At 39.9% G+C, this 17,982-nt stretch overlaps 1 protein-coding gene and 1 long non-coding RNA gene across 8 annotated transcripts in view; one reads left to right on the forward strand and one right to left on the reverse strand.

The window, feature by feature from the left end:
* The window catches only part of LOC111342956 (mucin-like protein), a 159,462-nt gene that overhangs the window by 117,998 nt on the left and 23,482 nt on the right, over positions 1-17,982 (forward strand). For 4 of the 5 annotated variants that reach the window (XM_088752117.1, XM_088752119.1, XM_088752120.1 and 1 more), the window contains 10 exons: positions 1,251-1,587; positions 2,131-2,256; positions 3,410-3,532; positions 3,960-4,088; positions 5,408-5,530; positions 6,003-6,131; positions 6,520-6,623; positions 7,009-7,124; positions 7,546-7,911; positions 8,345-9,312. In XM_088752117.1, coding sequence (XP_088608243.1) covers positions 1,251-1,587; positions 2,131-2,256; positions 3,410-3,532; positions 3,960-4,088; positions 5,408-5,530; positions 6,003-6,131; positions 6,520-6,623; positions 7,009-7,124; positions 7,546-7,911; positions 8,345-8,465 — 1,674 coding nt within the window. In that variant the 3' untranslated portion in view covers positions 8,466-9,312. Of the gene's footprint in view, positions 1-1,250; positions 1,588-2,130; positions 2,257-3,409; positions 3,533-3,959; positions 4,089-5,407; positions 5,531-6,002; positions 6,132-6,519; positions 6,624-7,008; positions 7,125-7,545; positions 7,912-8,344; positions 9,313-17,982 lie in introns of those variants that run through there. The other variant, XM_088752118.1, reaches the window with a different exon arrangement.
* Positions 13,235-17,823, reverse strand: LOC148736064 (uncharacterized). 3 transcript variants are annotated; one of them, XR_015998436.1, is made up of 3 exons: positions 17,550-17,735; positions 15,360-16,213; positions 13,235-15,008 (listed from the first exon to the last, which is right to left on the reverse strand). It is a non-coding gene; the product is annotated as an uncharacterized LOC148736064 (long non-coding RNA). The 3 variants fall into 3 exon arrangements; XR_015998435.1 differs by lacking the exon at positions 13,235-15,008 and having other exon boundaries at positions 15,100-16,213; positions 17,569-17,823; XR_015998434.1 differs by lacking the exon at positions 13,235-15,008 and having other exon boundaries at positions 15,100-16,213; positions 17,550-17,823.

Here is a 17,982-nt window from a genome sequence, read left to right on the forward strand (position 1 = left end):
TTTGTCACCTTCGTACGGCATAAATTAACTATTCATTTTTATTCTCTTCTCACTTGAGAATGATGACATGGAGTCATCCAAACGTTGTGTGTTTTTCTCGCTAATATTTATTCTTAAATGTCTAACAAAATCTAAAGTCATTCGAATAAAGAATACCAAGCGCTGAAAATATTAGACAAACAAAAAGTTTTCTACTCTGAAAAGCTGAGCCGGAGTGGAGTCCTTTTAGTCTTTTTACTTCTTTGTGTACTTTATCTTAGCTTCTGGAGTGGCCTAAGTCGGTGATTTATTAAGGCTGCTGATAGAGATGTCGAATTCACCACCGTCAATAGGCGGATCCATGCTGACGTCATTGTTTACATTTTTGCTCATTTGCATACGGCTTTGCGTAAAGAAGGAAGCATGTTAGATACAAATTGACTTAAGGCAGCTAAAGAGCTAGAAAACCTTAGTACATGGTGAAATTTTTAGCTCTTTGGGTGAAATATTTGATGAGAAATAGTCCATCAAAAACTGCAAAATTTCTGGGTGGCAAAAGCGTTAATGAGCTCATACATTCTATGTAAAATTTTGAGTTTTCAAACCCGTGTTGCACTAAAAGTATTCAATGCATCAGGCTCGTATTCATTGGTCGAGTTAATCGTACTTTGACCTTTAGATTTTCAGAACTGACTTATTTTTAGCTCCATCAGAAACTGAATTGGTTATGCTAATGAGGCAAATATTGTAAACAAGGATTCCCCTATAGGAGTACCGGTAAAGAGCGCATTGCTTGCGGGCCATGTTAATAATCTACGACCGCACTAGCTTAATGACCTTGAGTTTTCTTTCTTTTATTTACGTTTTCTTGGATTTTCGTTTTCTTGGTCCTCCATTAATTGTTTTACCGAATTCAAGTCTGCAAACCTTGAAGCCATGATTCTGGGTAAGCAGGGACCGTTGCAAACATTCACTCTCAATTACACGCAAAGCCGCCACTAAAGGCGGGAAAAACCGATACGATTTTTCCAATTTGTGAAAAAAAGTCGTATCAGGTCCAATTTTCATTTTTTCAGAGGCCTGACCCAACAGTTTTTACGTGATCCAGAGAAGCCAGAGCTGACTTACGTAAAGAACGGCTTAAAGGTCCCTCATATGTAGTAATTTTCGCTGAACATACGGTACATAAAGTGCGGATATGATGGTTGATAATGGTCGTTGTTGAGCAAGGAAGCTTAAAAACATTCACAAAACAGTTTTTTCCTTTGTAGTTCCGTCTAACTTTCGTCGCCACTGACGAACAAAATGCCAGCGCAATTTGGAGCCCAACCATCAGAATGTGCGCGTGCCAACATGACGGTCAATGTGTGGAGCCACAAGAAGGCGACGCAGTCAATACTGACAGCAAGTTTGTATACCTGGGCTGTGTGTGCCAGGGAGGGTACACAGGAAGGTTCTGTGACAGCGACATTAATGCCTGCGAATGGAATGGTGAGCCGTGTTACGCGGGAGTTAAGTGCATTGATCTTCCTCCACCAGCTAATTCCAGTGGATATGAATGTGGACCATGTCCATCAGGGTACACAGGAAATGGAGCGCAGTGTGTAGGTGAGTTGGCACGTGAATGAATTGGCAGGAAGTTCTTGAGGTTTATCGAATGGAAGTAAAGGATAGGCAGGTCAGATAACACACAACAGTGGGTCTTAGTACAATCCTTCCTTCGATCAAAACCAAAAAAATATCAACCAAAAGAAGCCGATCTTCATTTTCACTTGTGGGTCGAGCTGAACTTCTACAAATTTTGTTTGCACTGTCAATACTCTTAGGTTGCAAAAAGAAATGTTCTGCGTCATTTTTTTTTTTTTATCTCATGTACATTAGTCTTATGCATACTTAGTGCTAATTTAAGCATATGATTTTGAACTACTTTTGTAGTTTTACTTAGTCGCCGGTTCTATTGCTTCCTCATTTTTCTTTTAAGTGTTACTCTCTGTAATATATTTTTATTTCCTCGTATCACCTACGATGCCAATGGTCGATTTGAGTGAGGGAGAACTTTAGAAGCTAATTTGAACACTATTTTGATTGATGATTGTACTGAAAAAGGCAATTATTCAATTACCCCGGCCTCTTTTGTACTATTTTCATTAGATATTGACGAATGCAAAAAAAACTCGCCAAAGGAATGTGAGCATAAATGCGTCAATACCCCTGGTTCTTTCTTTTGTGATTGTAACGATGGATTCAAGCTTAAAGATGACAGGCGCAACTGTGAAGGTAAGAAAATCAATTTAATGTAGCACTCATCATCAAGCCGATTTCAACATTGGAGAAGATTTTGAGTCGAAGGAGCGCTAAAGCAACGCATTCATTGCACTGACTCTTCTATAAAATGGGCAGGGAAACTGTCAACAATGTCACAATCTTAGACTACAAAATGCACGTCTTATTTCGGAGAGGTTACCTAGTTCATCTAAGCTGGCTCGGTTCATGTTATCGCGTCAAAGGATTTGTTGGCTAAGATTTTTGCGTCTCGATACCGGCCGAGCGAGTTCTCCCGGTTGCCAGGTTCCATTATCACATGCGACAAGATCGCGACGATCAAGCCAACCCCGCCTCGTCCGGTATCGATATCAATTTTTTCGAAGCCCTTTTCCAGGTGCTGAATGCAAAGCCCGTTGAGATCTCAGGTTCGATCATAGCACCCACTCCATAGGAGAAAAATCGATTCGACCCCTAAAATCCAAACGCATTACAAAGAGACGGTGACCTTCGAATACTTGAATGTTCATTCGTGTCATTCACCAGGCATATCGATGTCATTAAATTTCATAAATTTGTCACGCTCCACGTTTAAAAACTAAGGCGTCTAAGGACAGTGCTTCAAAATACGCGTAAAGAATAGAGGGTAAAAAGTTGAAATTTGGAGAAATGCATCTCTTAATTTGATTTCTCTGGGAGAGGAAATCATTTTACATAGGATTAGGGCTTGCGATCAATCGTTAACGTTTCCCGCCCGTCTGACGGTCACCCAAGTACCGAGAGGAGATTTCTGTTTGACTTTTCTCCGAAATAATGTGTGACAGAGCCTCTACGAACTGGTTACTCGTTTTCTTGCTCAATCCTAAAGCTATCTTTCGCTCATTTCACGCTTTTAACATTGATATAGTAGGCTATACAAAATGGCGCCTTTCCATCCCTACAGAAAACGACATAAAAATAGCAAACCGGCTATAAACACATCAGTCGAATGATATTACACGCACGGTAAGCTTTCCTTTTCTGTGATGAAGAAAATGTAGAGAATGGGCACCAATTCCGCAATTTATCTTGATTGAGTGTGGCCCTCTAGTATTAACAGTTTTCCTGCAAAACATACAGTGTTTTGCGGCGATACCAACTGATAATGAGTACCATTTATTTCTTGTAGATATCGACGAATGCTTTCCGACTAGTGACTGTATGCAGAATTGTAACAACGCCGTGGGAAGTTATAACTGCTCATGTAATGAGTATTTTAAAACTGACCCAACTGATTGGAGGAAGTGTGTAGGTAAGTGGTTCATTTCTAAGAATCTCAAACTATAGCTACTCATTGTTCATGCCGGAATAGCAATAGGCGAGGACATCTTTTCGAGAACAGGTTTTGCGCTTAGGCAGTAATGTATTTAATATTTACATATGCTCATCAGAAAACTTTGAAAGGTACTTGTTGTGTCTGAGTTATCAAACGGAAAAGTTTGCAGCTTAGTTCCTTAGCTATGGTTCGATATGGCAACGTCGTAATTACGCACCGTCTTTTTCTATTGAAGAAAAATATTGGAATCTATGCTATCCAAACTAGAGACGGACCTTTTTACGAATAGAAATTCAAAACAGGCGACTATCATTCTTCACAATTTCCTTCCGCTAACCGAAAACAACAGCATTGGCATTTCTGACTCTTTACCGATATTAATTCTGATGATTTTTCCTCACAGCCAAAAACCCATGTACTTCTGATTCTGATCCTGGTTGCGATCATGTTTGCTACGAAGATAGCAACAAGCGAGCAGCTTGTACTTGTAGAGCTAATTTCGAGCTTCAAAGTGACGGAGAGACTTGTAAAGGTGTGTATAATATTCTGATTTTTATTTCATCGACCATCTATGGACCTAAAATGATGAAATGACTTCATAATTACTGAAATAAAGGGACGCTTACGAGGTACTTGCGGATCAACAATGTTAGCCGAATTTTGTGTCAATCGAATTTTGCGTCAATCGAGCCATTTATCACTTGATATTCTTTAAGCAATATTTCAGTGTCTTTTCCCACGAATTTTGAAAAATTTTAAATCAGCATCATTAATTTTCTGGCTGTTGGGTCCCCGCAGGGCGACCCCGCATTCCGTTTAGAGTTGTTTTCATCGAAATTTCATTTATATTTTCCGTGTGGTAGCATAGACGTTCACCTTACATGTCCAGTGTATGTGTAGAAATCAAGTTGGTGCCGATTATATTAAATGGGTGAAAGTAAAGGATCCCATCCCACCAACGTGTCGGTCCACCCACTAGCTACCGACACACCACCGACACACTGCCGACACACCACCAACACACTATGGACACAGTATCTGAATTGGATATATGTTTATCCTTTCGGAAGAGACGTCGACGAAGCAGATTTTTGAACAAACACTGAGTTTAATAACAGTTAACTTTTGTGTTTTACGTTTGTCAAACTACAAACGAAAGAAAATATATACATTACAATATTTTACTGATACAACTAACTATAGGAATTACGAAAGTTACAAGAAAATCGCTAAACTACTTACAATTCTGGTTGCCCTCTTTTCTGACTTTTTGAAGCGAGGCACGTATCTATTTATACTTTTAAAAAAATATGCATGTAACGTAATACGCGTATCTTTTAACAGGTATTCATTAACCCTTTTACAAAGTCCCAACTTTTACGTCAAAATATGTAAAATATGTACACTATGCAGAACAGTATCGACACATTATCGACACACCACCGACACACTAACGACACACTACCGACACATCACCGAGACACTATCGACACACCATCGACACACTACTGACACACTACCGACACGCCACTGACACACTACCGACATATCACCGACACACTACCGAAACACCACCGACACACTGCCGACGCGTTGGTAAGATCAACTAGGAAAAGCGACGTAAGCTTTGTGCTTGGTTTCATATTCACTTTGGGTGGTTACTTGAAGGATAGTTTCCATTTGATGATAATACACAAATGTATTTGCTTTGTTTCATCTGTTGCTATCCAAATCCGAACACAAAAAAAGGCGTTGTGGCCCATTTCTCTCAATAGAAAATATTGTCATTCCTAACAAATACATTTTGTTCTATTGCCAAGTTACTTTCTTTTTTCCCTTTTATCTATGTAGATATTGATGAATGTGCTAAAGACCTCGATCGCTGCAGTCAGACTTGTACAAATACCGGTGGAAGTTATAAATGTTCGTGTCAGACAGGCTTTGAGTTGAAAAAAGATGGCTACGGGTGTGAAGGTAATTGTTTGCACTCTGCGATTTACTCCTATCATATTGAACATTATTCGCAAAGTCTCCACTACTTGTTTATGGTTGCCTTACATCGGCTTCGCAGCATTGAAACCTTATACTTCCCCTAATCAAAAACTAATTCTCTACACTGTCTCCTATACATTTCTTGTAATTTTTGTTCTTTGAATTTGTTGGTAAGTCAAAGAAATCCCACAATTGATATCCTTCTACTTCCCATTACCCTTCTGCTCGAAAATGTTTTGATACTGTAGTGAGAAATACAGCTTTGGTCACTCTTAAGAGCGATAGATTAAGCGGATGGCAGTATTCCTACTCACTCCTTAGGGTTCAACAGTCCATCGCAGGTAACCTCTTTCATTAAGTTCTCCGCTGCACTCAATTACCATTATATAAATTGTGTTCTCTTGAGCCTTTTGCCTTTAATTACTAATAATTGCATCTCGCTGCTATTATCAAGATATTAACGAGTGTCTGGATGATGACACGTACGAATGTCCGGATGAAAACCAGAGGTGCGTCAACACTCGTGGCTCTTACAGGTGTGAATGTGTTCAAGACACGTATTACATTGATGGAAAATGCCAAGGTAACTAATTGCTGTTAATTAGAAAGAGATATACTTTCATCTTTTTTGAGAGAAGAAAATGAACGCAATTCATATCTGAAAGCTGGATTCTGGAAGGACTCGATTGTGTATAAAAAATTGCCTCTCTCTTCTTGATTCAACTCTCTATCTTCCTGGACACAAGTATCGAGAACTGGGGAACGTCACTTGCCCAATTTTGGCTGTGAAATGTATAGTTACGTGATGCGTTTAAACAAATGGTACGTAAACTAGAATTGAAGACGCGAAAAAGGCGCGCAGCTGTTCCATTTAAAAGAAAAATCGATCAGATTAAAATGGAACACAAATTACCCGAATACCATTGTCCCCATGTATCCAATTGATCGTCAGATTTTTTGTAACCACCTAGGTTTGAATAAAACCCAGCCACCTCCTAAGCGACTACTTCCTGAGCCCCGTAACGCATCAGAATCCGAAAAGGAAGAAGCTGTTCAGTTCTCAATTCCAAGTGGGGTAAGTAACTTTTTTTGTTCGACAACGATATCATAGCCAACAAGTCACAGGGAAAACACAAGACACAAGGCGTGCATATATCACACTTTCAAAAGCACCCTGATACTTCTTAGCAAGAGAAGTTTGAATGGAAATGATTATCTGTGTTCGGTTGTAGTTTCTTGTAAGAGTTGACAAGGACCATGCAGATTACGACAGCAAGACAGACAGTTTCAAGTTTCAAACAGCAAACAGGCCGTTACTCGAACAAAACTCTCATAAATGACACCAGCAAAAAGTTCTCAGTGCTCTTAATTGTAATTAAGGAAAGATTAGTTTATTATTCACCTGGAGGGCTGTTTGCTGAACGAAGTATTGTCGTCATTATTCATGTTTTCTTTGGCAGATTGAATGGGACTATGATAGAGACAAGTCGTTTAAAACAGTAGTAGCGACAGTCGCATCAGATTTCTGCAATAAGAACTGGACAATATGTGGACTTAAAGATTCACGGCGGAAGAGGTAATTGTGTCTAAGGTTTGATATGTCATTGTTGCTGGTTCAATTACAAGTTTGTCAAGGGTTTGTTTTCCTGTTTTCTTTCCCTTTTCGGATTTGTTTTTGTTCTGTCTCTATTATTATTTTTATTGTTATTATCATTATCATCATCAATATGTATAACAATACAAGGCATTTGGGCATTGTAGATATAAAAAAAATATCTTGTTTGATTTTCTTCGTAAATGTTGAGCTCAAAGAAGGAAAAGATAAAATGCTGTGTTAAAACGAGTGTCCTATTTATTGTTATTGTTTTTGTCGCTATGTAATTATCTACTCTGATTAATTTTTTGTTTGTTTATTTTTTTTTCGGTCTAGTTTTATTTGCTAACGTTAACGCGCTGAAGTGTTTTGATTTTATGCGTTTGCCGTTCTATCTCTCCAGACGTTCTTCTTATAACGTCCTTTACGACTATGAGAAAGTTCATCTCCTGCCTGGTTATCCCAAGAACTCATCAGACTCTCTCCAGGTAGCATTTTACGTACTGCAGCCTGCTTTTCTCTTCATCGGAAATAGCGCAGTTCTTCCTCGTGACGCCTTGGTGGCCATTATGAAAGCTCACAAGTTCGACATCGAGAAAGCCATAGGAGCAAACATCTCTGATATAGAAGCGTTATTCAAACCCACCACAACTACAGAGTCACCAACAGCGGGACCAGCTGAACCAGCAGACGATAGTTGGAAATGGATTGTGATTGGTGTGGTTATTGGTGTGGTTGTCATCATCCTTATTGGTTTGCTAATATTCTGGTAAGAAATCATTTTTTTTTTTATTTGAAGTCATTTTCACTTAGTTGCAAAGACAAGTTCGTAAACCCATCACGCGGCTCGTATATCAATGGATAATGCCCGAGGCAGAATTATTTTGCAAAAACTAAACATTTGGCGAGGCTTCTTGGGTGACAATAAAATATTGAGAATAATTTCATGCCTCAAAGCATTACTTTGTTATATGTTTTTGAGCTAGAAGGGGTTAATTTGTTGTATCTCGAATAAAACGTGCTGTTGCGTCGTCTTATGGAGAACTCGGTGACGTGCTGAAAAAAAAAAAATTAACAGACCTACTGACAAAAAAGCAAGTATAAAATTGTTTGTATAATCCTTCCCAGAAATGCATTTGTGAAAGGATAACTGAGTTACATCCTAACTTCAGCACGTTAACATTACTAATATTTGATTTTAGCGTAAGGAAAAGAAAACGTGATGTGAAGCCCATAACAGACCCTTCTGAGGTACAAGGTTACCGGCAACCAGGAGAAGCGAAGAAAGAAAACACCTTGGGGAGTGGTTCCCACTCGGCATAATTGGAAGTTCATAACGTAATCTCGTTTTTCCGTGTGTCGTTTGCTTTGCGCGTTATCACTGTACCCCAATGAAAGTGAAAAGCAAGGGAAGGGAGGTTGGCCATGTGTAGTAGGTGGATTCCCAATTTGGTGTCCACGATGGGTTAGCATAAGGAAGTCGTTTGAGTTGACTACTTTTTCAATTTTTTTTTCTCCAGGATCTGACAAACTGTAGCACTTTAAAACTTTCCTAAATAGTTGGTGATAATGCTGTTGAGGCCATATTGCATTTATTTAATTAGTTACTCATTCTTGCCCAACCTCAAAATTTTGGTTCTGAGAGATGTTCAACAATCCATGGTTTAAAATCCGGAGGAATGGGAAGGAGATTAGTGTGACTGTGTGGTGTAGACTGATTGCTTAGTTGGTAGATTGACAATGAACTGACTGCATGTTGTACGATAACATGGGGAATCAAGATCGTTCATAAGCTCTTTTTTTCGCAGAGCTCATAACAGTAACGAGTGCACCCAAAAATAGCCCTTCATATGATATGGAGAGGGGAGCAGTTGGGAATTTTCCCATTTTCCACCCATTTCCCATCTTTGCGAGTAAAGAGAGGGCTGTGTCATAGTTTGTTGATGACATAGTTCGTTAGGTCTGTTTTTTACTTTTTATAAACGAATAAAAACCCTTTTGTATCAGTTTCTTCTTTAAGATATGTAAGATATCTATTCCGAGTGTTTTCCGACTCATTTGGTACGTTAATTACCATAATATTCATTTAAACTCCAGTTACGTCTTATGGTAAATATTCAATGTAATATACCCAAAGTGTGGGATATAATAAAAAGCAAAGATAAAAACATTCATGTACTTAATTAGATTTGTATACGTAAACACCGATAGGTTTGCTACCCTCGTTCAATGATCAAAGTTTTACAAAACAGCTGGATTTCATTTGAAACAAAAAAATTGATTCAGTCCACAAAGACAGGCCGCACCATTCCAAGTCTGTAGGTGAATTACCAGGCAACAAGTCGCACCGCCCCCCTCCCTTTCCGGCTTTTTTCAATCGTCTCGACTGAAGCTGGTATAATCACGTTGCCCTCGGATTCATTGCACGTAGGTAAGAGTACGAAAAAACCTTGCATTGCCTTAAGCTCACAAGTTCTCCGCTTACCTTTTCGAAGGGAAAGATTCTAAAACATGCATGAAGCGTCTAATTTAAACAAACCTTGGAGGAAGGTACGAGTGATATAACTGAGCCACAGGTACTCTATGAATGGCCGATACCAGATTCATACGTGATATGCGCCCTAACTACAGCTAGGTTCAGGAATGTCGAAATAAACATATGAACCATCAGTGGATCGACAAGTATGGGGAATTGTTCAGCCGGGTTATTAGGTAGACAAAGATGTATGCAGGATGCGTGTATGCTGGTACTATATTCCTCAAGAGGACTCAAACACTTTCTATTTGTCCCACGCTCACGGCGAAATAAAAAAATCCTTTTCTATTTCATAACTAATCTTAAAAAATTACAATCTTTTTTCTTTCATTTCTGTGACGATATTGCATTGTCTTAGCGTCCAATCAGATTTCAGTATTTACACGTGAGCGCCAACTTGACTTATACTCTCGGGTTTTTATCGTCATGGCCGCTTGTTAGTTGATTGTGCGTTTACAATGTTCTAATTAAACGAGTTGAAGTTTGAGAACGCGAGCCAGTTCTTTACAATTTCAAAAGCTTCTAGAGAGACCAGGAGAATGACGATATTTCTAAAAGAGGAACTAAGAAACCGGTCATTTGTAATTGCCTGGATTGGGAGGGAGGAGGCGGAAGAAGAGGGTTTTGGTTGTGTTGCGATACAGTGTAATATCCTAAGCCCCAATCCTCCTTCGCCGTCAATTGATAGTAAATTTTCGAAGACTGACTCCCCCTCCGTTTCTCATGTCACCTCATGTCTGGTCCTTTGGGAAATGCTTTCCTCGAATTTCAAGTATCAAGACTCTTCGAAAACGAAAACAAAGTATTCCTTGGGACGAATCGCCAAGGCTTTTTATATAGCACGTGTTCTCGATGCACCGGGTGTTTCCTCATGACTTAAATCTGAACGAAATAATTCTGGCTTTGCATAAATCGCTAGTCAAAGTTATCTATGTCCTACACATTGCCAGTTACTTCTCTCATGAAAAACTGCAATATTATTTTTTTATATGGCGATCATGCAGCAAAAAGTAACTGTTACAGTAAAAAAGTAATTTGTTCTTTTAACACTTGGTACCGGTTGAAGATTTATTTTTTCCCTTTAATCGGTCCAAATTCCAATCAAATTGAAATGTACTTTACGCCCGAGAAAAATGAAACGAAAGAAAAACAACTTTTTCTTAAAAAAAAAGGAAAACACTTATTAGTCGGAACAGAAAATTTGATAAGGAGTCGTCGTACTTGTCACATGTAATCACCTAAACGATCACATTTTATTATTGACCTTTACTTGGGTCCACCGGCGGTTATCACGGATCATCCGCAATAAACGTGATAAAGTTGACGGGAGCCTTAAATGCAGACTGAACATTTACACAGCCACACTCGTAAGGAATTGAGGCTCTCCAAGGCAACATGCGAGCGGCTGAGGTTGTGTTCCTTCTTCCAGTTTTATTTCTGGTTAAGTACTCTATTTTTTTTATTTTTTTTTTTTATGGATAAGTTGTATTTGCTATTTCTCTGGCTGGACTGAGTTGAAAAACATGCTTGTTTTGATAACTTATGAGGGACGTCACTAAAGTGATGAATACATCGTAATTCTGCGTGAATAACTCATCAGTTTAAAAAAATTCCTGCATGTAATCACTTTTATGTCATGTGTTTGCTTCATTTTTTAAAATACGTCAATTTCCCGTCATTATGAATTGTAGTCTGCTCGCGAAAAATTTCCAAATTTTCTTTTAAAAACAATTCGTTTACTTACCTCAGGTCTGAGCAAACCTTGGTAACCGTTTCCGAGTATCTTTTGAAAAATGTCACTGGCATAAATATAGATACTATCACCTGCATCAAAAGGAAGACTTCAAACAAATCGTAGATCGTCTCTTTCACGGCCCGTGCGGCAAAAGAGGTTGCACTCAATGTTTCACACGTGGAAATCTGTGGGTTAAAGGTTTTTCTCGGCGAGTGTGAGAACCGGTTGGTTTTGGTCAAAATTTACGAAGCGCCCTCCTAGCTCCCCGATACGGCTTAAATCGGCCGTTTGAGCCACTACGGCCAGGTGTTAAGTTTTCGCCGAGACAAAATAGCGCAGCACATCCACAACGGCGTAAGAACCACCAGAATGTCAATTAACCGTGCCATTCCATCTGTCATCAGTGTGGCTGGTGAAATAATCCGGATATGGTAATCTAGTCAACCAAAGACTTGACGACCACATGGCTAGGAAGTGCTCTTCGGTTCGCTGTTTTAACTGCGAGCGCCCTGGCCATCGTGCTCGAGAGTGTGGTGAACCGCCTAAGTGCACTGGTTGTTTGGCCAACGACCACGAGTTATCGAGCTGCCCTTTTGTTTTATTTAGTGCCAATGTCGACCCCCCACCTCCACCATCACCGAAAACTGAGGAGGGAAAAAAGCAGGAGAGGGAAGAGCGGGCCAGATGAGCGAAAGAACAACGGGAAAAGGAGAAAAAACCAAAGCAAGACCAACAACAACAACAACGGCAACAGCAGGAACAGCAACGACGACAGCAGGAGCAACAACGGCAACAACAGGAACGGCGACAACAACAAAAGAAGGATGAAGACAGAAATAGAAAGAGCACAAGGGGAAACGAAGACGAGAAAAGAAGAGATCACGGAAAGAGAAAAGAGCGAAGAGACGAGCGACGGGACGAACGGGATGAACGAAGAAGAGATACAGACGATCGGGAGTACTACCGCCGGGATGATCGCGACAGATCTTCCCGCCGCGATTATTTAGACAGCGAAACCGACGATGGATGGCATAGGGTTAGATACAAGAGGAGGTATAGATATTAAGTTTTTAATTCATTTCAATGAGTAGGCTCAAAAAAATCTCTTTTAATGTGCGAGGACTCGGATCCTCCAGCAAAAACAGGAAAATTATTCAAGAATTTGGTCATTTGATTGTGATATCATTCTTTTACAAGAAACGCACGTCTCCCGCAAAAAGCACGCAGAGGAATTCGAAAAAATCTGGCGCGCCAAATGTCTGTGGTTCTTCGGGACAGGCAAGTCCGCCGGTGTTGCCATCCTTTTTTCTTTAAACTTTCCAGGCAAAATTATTCGATTTTTGACCGACTCAGACGGAAGAATATTGAGCTTACTCATCGAATGTTATCATTCTAAACTTAATTTAGTCAATATCTACGCTCCCAATGTTATCTTAGACCGCAATGGCTTTTTCTCTCGTCTACACAATTACTTTCTCCCCCAAGGGGATCTGGTGATCGGTGGAGACTTTAGTTGTGTGGACAATGTCCTAGATAAACTAAATTGTTCCACTATCCCGTTATCTGATCAAAAACTTCTCCGATCCCTTTGTGCTGATTTCTCTCTTACGGACATTTGGCGCAAAAACAACTCGCGCAAAGTAACTTTTACCTGGTCTAACAAAGACCACACGTAGGCATCTAGAATTGACCGCTTTCTCATCGCTAAAGGCTTAACCCCAGTAACGAAATGTAATATTCTTCCATGCGTATACGTACTATCCGATCATGACTTTGTAAAAATTGAAATAACGACTAACCCTTCTAACCACAGTCCTGGAATTTGGAAATTCAACAGCTCTTTACTCTCAGGTGTAGAATTTAAAAAAATTATGTCAAAATCGATTAACAACTTTAAGCTTGAAATCCTCGAATTCGCCTCCCTTCGTGAATGGTGGGATGCTCTAAAAATTGAAATCCGCAAAACAAGTATTTCATACTGTGTTCGTAAACAGAGAACAGTAAATGCGAAAAGAATCCTAATCATAACTAAGCAATCAACCCGTGCTAAAAATGCTTTACATTCTAATCGCTTAATAACCCAGGTGTAATTAACGATTTAGAAAGCCAGTTGTCCTCTCTAATCTCGAAAGTAACCGAGGGAGCGAAAGTCCGCTCCCGAGCACAATGGTTCAAAGAAGGCGAGAAACCAACAAGCTATTTCTTCCGTCTGGAGAAAAAACGAGCTGACACGAATAGTTTTAAATCTTTCTTTGACGAGAACGGTGTTCTTAGAAATTCACAAAATGATCTTGAAAAAGTCTTAAATAATTTCTATAAGAATTTATTCACCAAAGATCCTCTCAATATGCAAATTCAAACTGAAATGATTGACGACCTCGAATTTTCACTGACTGATTTTGAGCGCAATCTATGTGAAGGCCCTTTTTCTAATGAAGAAATATTTACTGCATTGGAAGGCCTTCAGACCGGTAAGTCACCTGGGTCTGATGGTCTTCCAACAGAATCCTATGTATGTTTTTGGAAAGGCCTTGGCGAGTCCCTTCTCTCGGTTTTAAACGAGACCTATCTTGCTGGCTCCCTTGCGGATAGCCAGTACGATGGCCTCCTACGTCTTGTTCATAAAAAGGACGATCGGCGCCTCTTGAAAAACTGGCGTCCGATCTCTCTGCTCAATACAGATTATACATTAGCTTCTAAAGTAATCACTGAGCGCCTTAAAAAGTAATGAGTTCCATTTTCTATCAGGATCAAACATGCGGCGTTGTTGGCCGCACTATTTTCTCTAATTTGTCATTACTTCGCGACGCCCTTGATACGATTGAAAAAACTAACGAACCCGACATCCTTATCTCTCTAGATGAAGAAAATGCTTTCGACCGCGTAGATTACGAATTTATGATGCAGGTCCTGTGAAAGTTAGGCTTCGGCCCATCCTTTTATGGTTGGGTCGAGCTTTTCTATTCGCGGGCTTCTTCTCGATTTATTGTTAACGGCTCCATGTTCCCCTCTGTTTATCTTCAGAGGGGTCTTAGGCAGGGATGCCCACTGTCACCGCTACTCTATGTTTTAGTATCCGAATTCTATCGACTCAAATACGTAAGTGTAAGGATATTGAAGGCTTCCCGCTCCCCGGAGCCGGTGGCCTTCAATACAAAATTCCACAATACGCGGACGACGCAACTAGCATTCTTAAGTCGGAAAGATCTCTCTCCTCCCTACTTGAAGTCATTCATAAATTCGAACTAGGCTCGGGTGCCAAATCAAACACCTCCAAGTCTGAAGAAATGTGGCTTGGGAGGTGGCGAGCCAGGGGAGACACCCCCTTCGGTCTTAAGTGGGTAAACAAGATGAGAATTTTAGATATCTTTTTCTCGAATGGTTTAGTCAGCGTCGACGATGACAACTGAAGAACCAAACTTGACAAGCTTAGTTCACTTTGAATTTTTATGGAAACAGAGAGACCTTTTATTCATAGGTAGAACCGGCTTATCGTTAACACCTTTGGCGCAAGCCGTCTCTGGTATGTAGCTAAAGTTATCTTCCCGTCCAACTGGGCACATAATAAATTCAAATCTATCGTCTGGCCATTTATCTGGAAGGGTAAAATAGAGAACGTTAGTCGCGACCGCTGCTGTGCGCCCCAGCAGCGTTGGGGCCTTAACATCATCAATTTCAAAGTTAAATACAATAGCTTACGTCTTTATAATAATTAATAATAATTTACATTTATAAAGCACAGACCTCTATATGAATATATTCAGTCACGCTTCACAATATCGTAAGATGAAATTATGGCAAAAGTAACTAAGATATAAGAACCTATTGGGACCTATGAATCTATGCACTCAAAAGTCTTTCCAACTTTTGGAGTCTAAGAGATAACTTTGGTTCATGTAAATGGCACTATTTAGCTAGATACTTTTTAGGTCGTAAACTTACTCACCTTGACCCCGTGTCTGTTTTTCCTGACAACTCCTGCCCTAACTCAGCCTTTCCTTATAATTTTTACTGAGTGTGTTTAAATAGTTTCCAATCTCTATACCAGAAAAATGACACCTTACATGTCTCCTTAACCAGCAAAAACTTGTACTCCTTGCTCCTTGACCCTGTTAGCGCTGCACCCTGGCGTTCCGGTTTCTGAGAGTCCGCTGTGGGCCGCCCCATTAACCGGTGGGCCTCGGTGTGGAGCAAATCTCGCCTCAAGCTTGTCGAAAACAAAAAGAATGACTCATTGTGGCGAATACTCCACCGCGCCGTACGCGTGCGCTATTCTTTAAAACTGTGAGGCTATATCGAAAATGACAAATGCGCTGTTTGCTGCAAGATCGAAACCATTGAACACTGCTTTCTTGAATGTCCCAGAATCAGAAAAGTATGGAAATACTTTCCCTCTACTCCATCTCGTCTCTCGTGCTCCCCTTTTGTTGTCGCTACTTCTTCTGTCTTCTACCCCTTCTCTATTGCACCAACTTCACTTTATTCCTCCTACTCCAGCTTTCTGATTGCAACTATCATTTTTTGGATTTGGTCGTCAAGAAACTTTGCTACCTTTCATAATTCTACGTTAACCCCTAAGCAAATAATAACCCTAATAAGGAATGATGTTGCATCCCATATCCGCTGTGCAACTGAGGACTCTGTTAAGAATTTCTGGTCGCTTTTATCTGTATTCTGCTCCGTAAATGACGATCATACGATAACCCTCCATCTGTAAATAATTGTCTACCGTTAATTCCCCAATTGTTACAGGTGGACGCTTACTCTGGGCTGCTGTGGCCTGTGCGCTTTTCGTGCCGCCTGTGAGGAAGAACATTGTAAATAATTAGTTTATAACCTAGAACATGTTAATTAGAACCTGAACATAGCTTAACTTAGAACCTAGAACATGTAAATGTTCTAGGCTTTCCTAGTTTGAGCACTCTGGCATGGCTTAGACGATACCACAAATGTGGGATCGTTCGGGGTAACCATATCGGTTCTCCCCCATCCTAGCATCAGTATTGGACAGATGAGGCCCAGAAGGCCGAAATATATATATATATATATATATATATATATATATATATATATATATATATATATATGCATGTAACCGTGCGGAACCGTACGAGACAATGATTGACACAATGATTGACACAATTAAATGAAGCTCAACATGAAAATTGGCGACGAGGACAAAAATGAAAAGAAATGCCGGCGAACATTGCGTTCAAACAGTTCCTAGAGTTTGCCGTCAGTAAGGACGCTGAAACTGTGTGCGCCCTCCCCGTTAAGTACGCCGAACGGTACAATAGCTATCATGGAAAGGCCTACAATATTACGGACAAGGCGCAGCCTTGTAAAAAAAATAAAATCATATATCACGTGAAAGAGCAGAAAGTGGTGCTAATGAAAAGATGACAAAATAAAAAGAGATAAAACCTTAAAATTATAAACTAAAAAACTAACGTATATGTGAACGATCCTTCGCAGTAAAGCACTATTTGAGCAATAGTGAAAATCAGACCTGAAAAAAATTTCAGGCCTGTACGGGATTCGAACCACTGACCTCTGCGATACTAGTGCAGCGCTCTACCAATTGAGCTAACAAGCCAACTGGGAGCAGGCCATCAAATTAATTCGACATAAACCCGTAGATGATAAATCAAACAACAACAAACATATGAAACATATGAGTGAACTGCGGTTATGAGACGTATATGTGAACGATCCTTCGCAGTAAAGCACTATTTGAGCAATAGTGAAAATCAGACCTGAAAAAAATTTCAGGCCTGTACGGGATTCGAACCACTGACCTCTGCGATAGTAGTGCAGTGCTCTACCAATTGAGCTAACAAGCCAACTGGGAGCAGGCCATCAAATTAATTCGACATAAACCCGTAGATGATAAATCAAACAACAACAAACATATGAAACATATGTATGAACTGTGGTTATGAGACGTATATGTGAACGATCCTTGCTCAAATAGTGCTTTACTGCGAAGGATCGTTCACATATACGTCTCATAACCGCAGTTCATACATATGTTTCATATGTTTGTTGTTGTCTAAAAAACTAAGTTTGCTGAAATGAATAGTGCAACTGCAGAGGCAATGCGGCAAGCGTAAGAAAGGGATAAACCCACTCTTACCTACAGCTGTAAACCGTACCAAAATGACAAAACGGGGCCTTGTTTTGGGACTTTAGCCAACGCCTCGCACGACTCTTACGCTTCTTTCTTGCTTAGCAACCTCCCGCATGCATCCATAACTCAATAGTGTACGCCGTGGTGTTTACCGTTTGTAAATTACCAACTCTGCAAATGAAACCAAATTCAAAACATGAATTTCACATTAATTATGTATTCAAATCACAAATAAACAGTGCTTTCCAATTTCCTGTCGCTATTTGCCACAATAAGAATATTTTCCTACGTGTCTCTTTAACCGAGTGAGACGATTAATCGTATTGATAGTTGTCCAACACAAAACATGAAAGATAAATGTGTACAAATACGCGACTTCTTGCTTTCGGAGAAAAACCGCACTATAAGAGGCTAATGTTTTCTTCTCTGGCCCTAAATC

Source organism: Stylophora pistillata, chromosome 3 (genome assembly GCF_964205215.1).
Source record: "Stylophora pistillata chromosome 3, jaStyPist1.2, whole genome shotgun sequence".
Taxonomy (NCBI): domain Eukaryota; kingdom Metazoa; phylum Cnidaria; class Anthozoa; order Scleractinia; family Pocilloporidae; genus Stylophora; species Stylophora pistillata.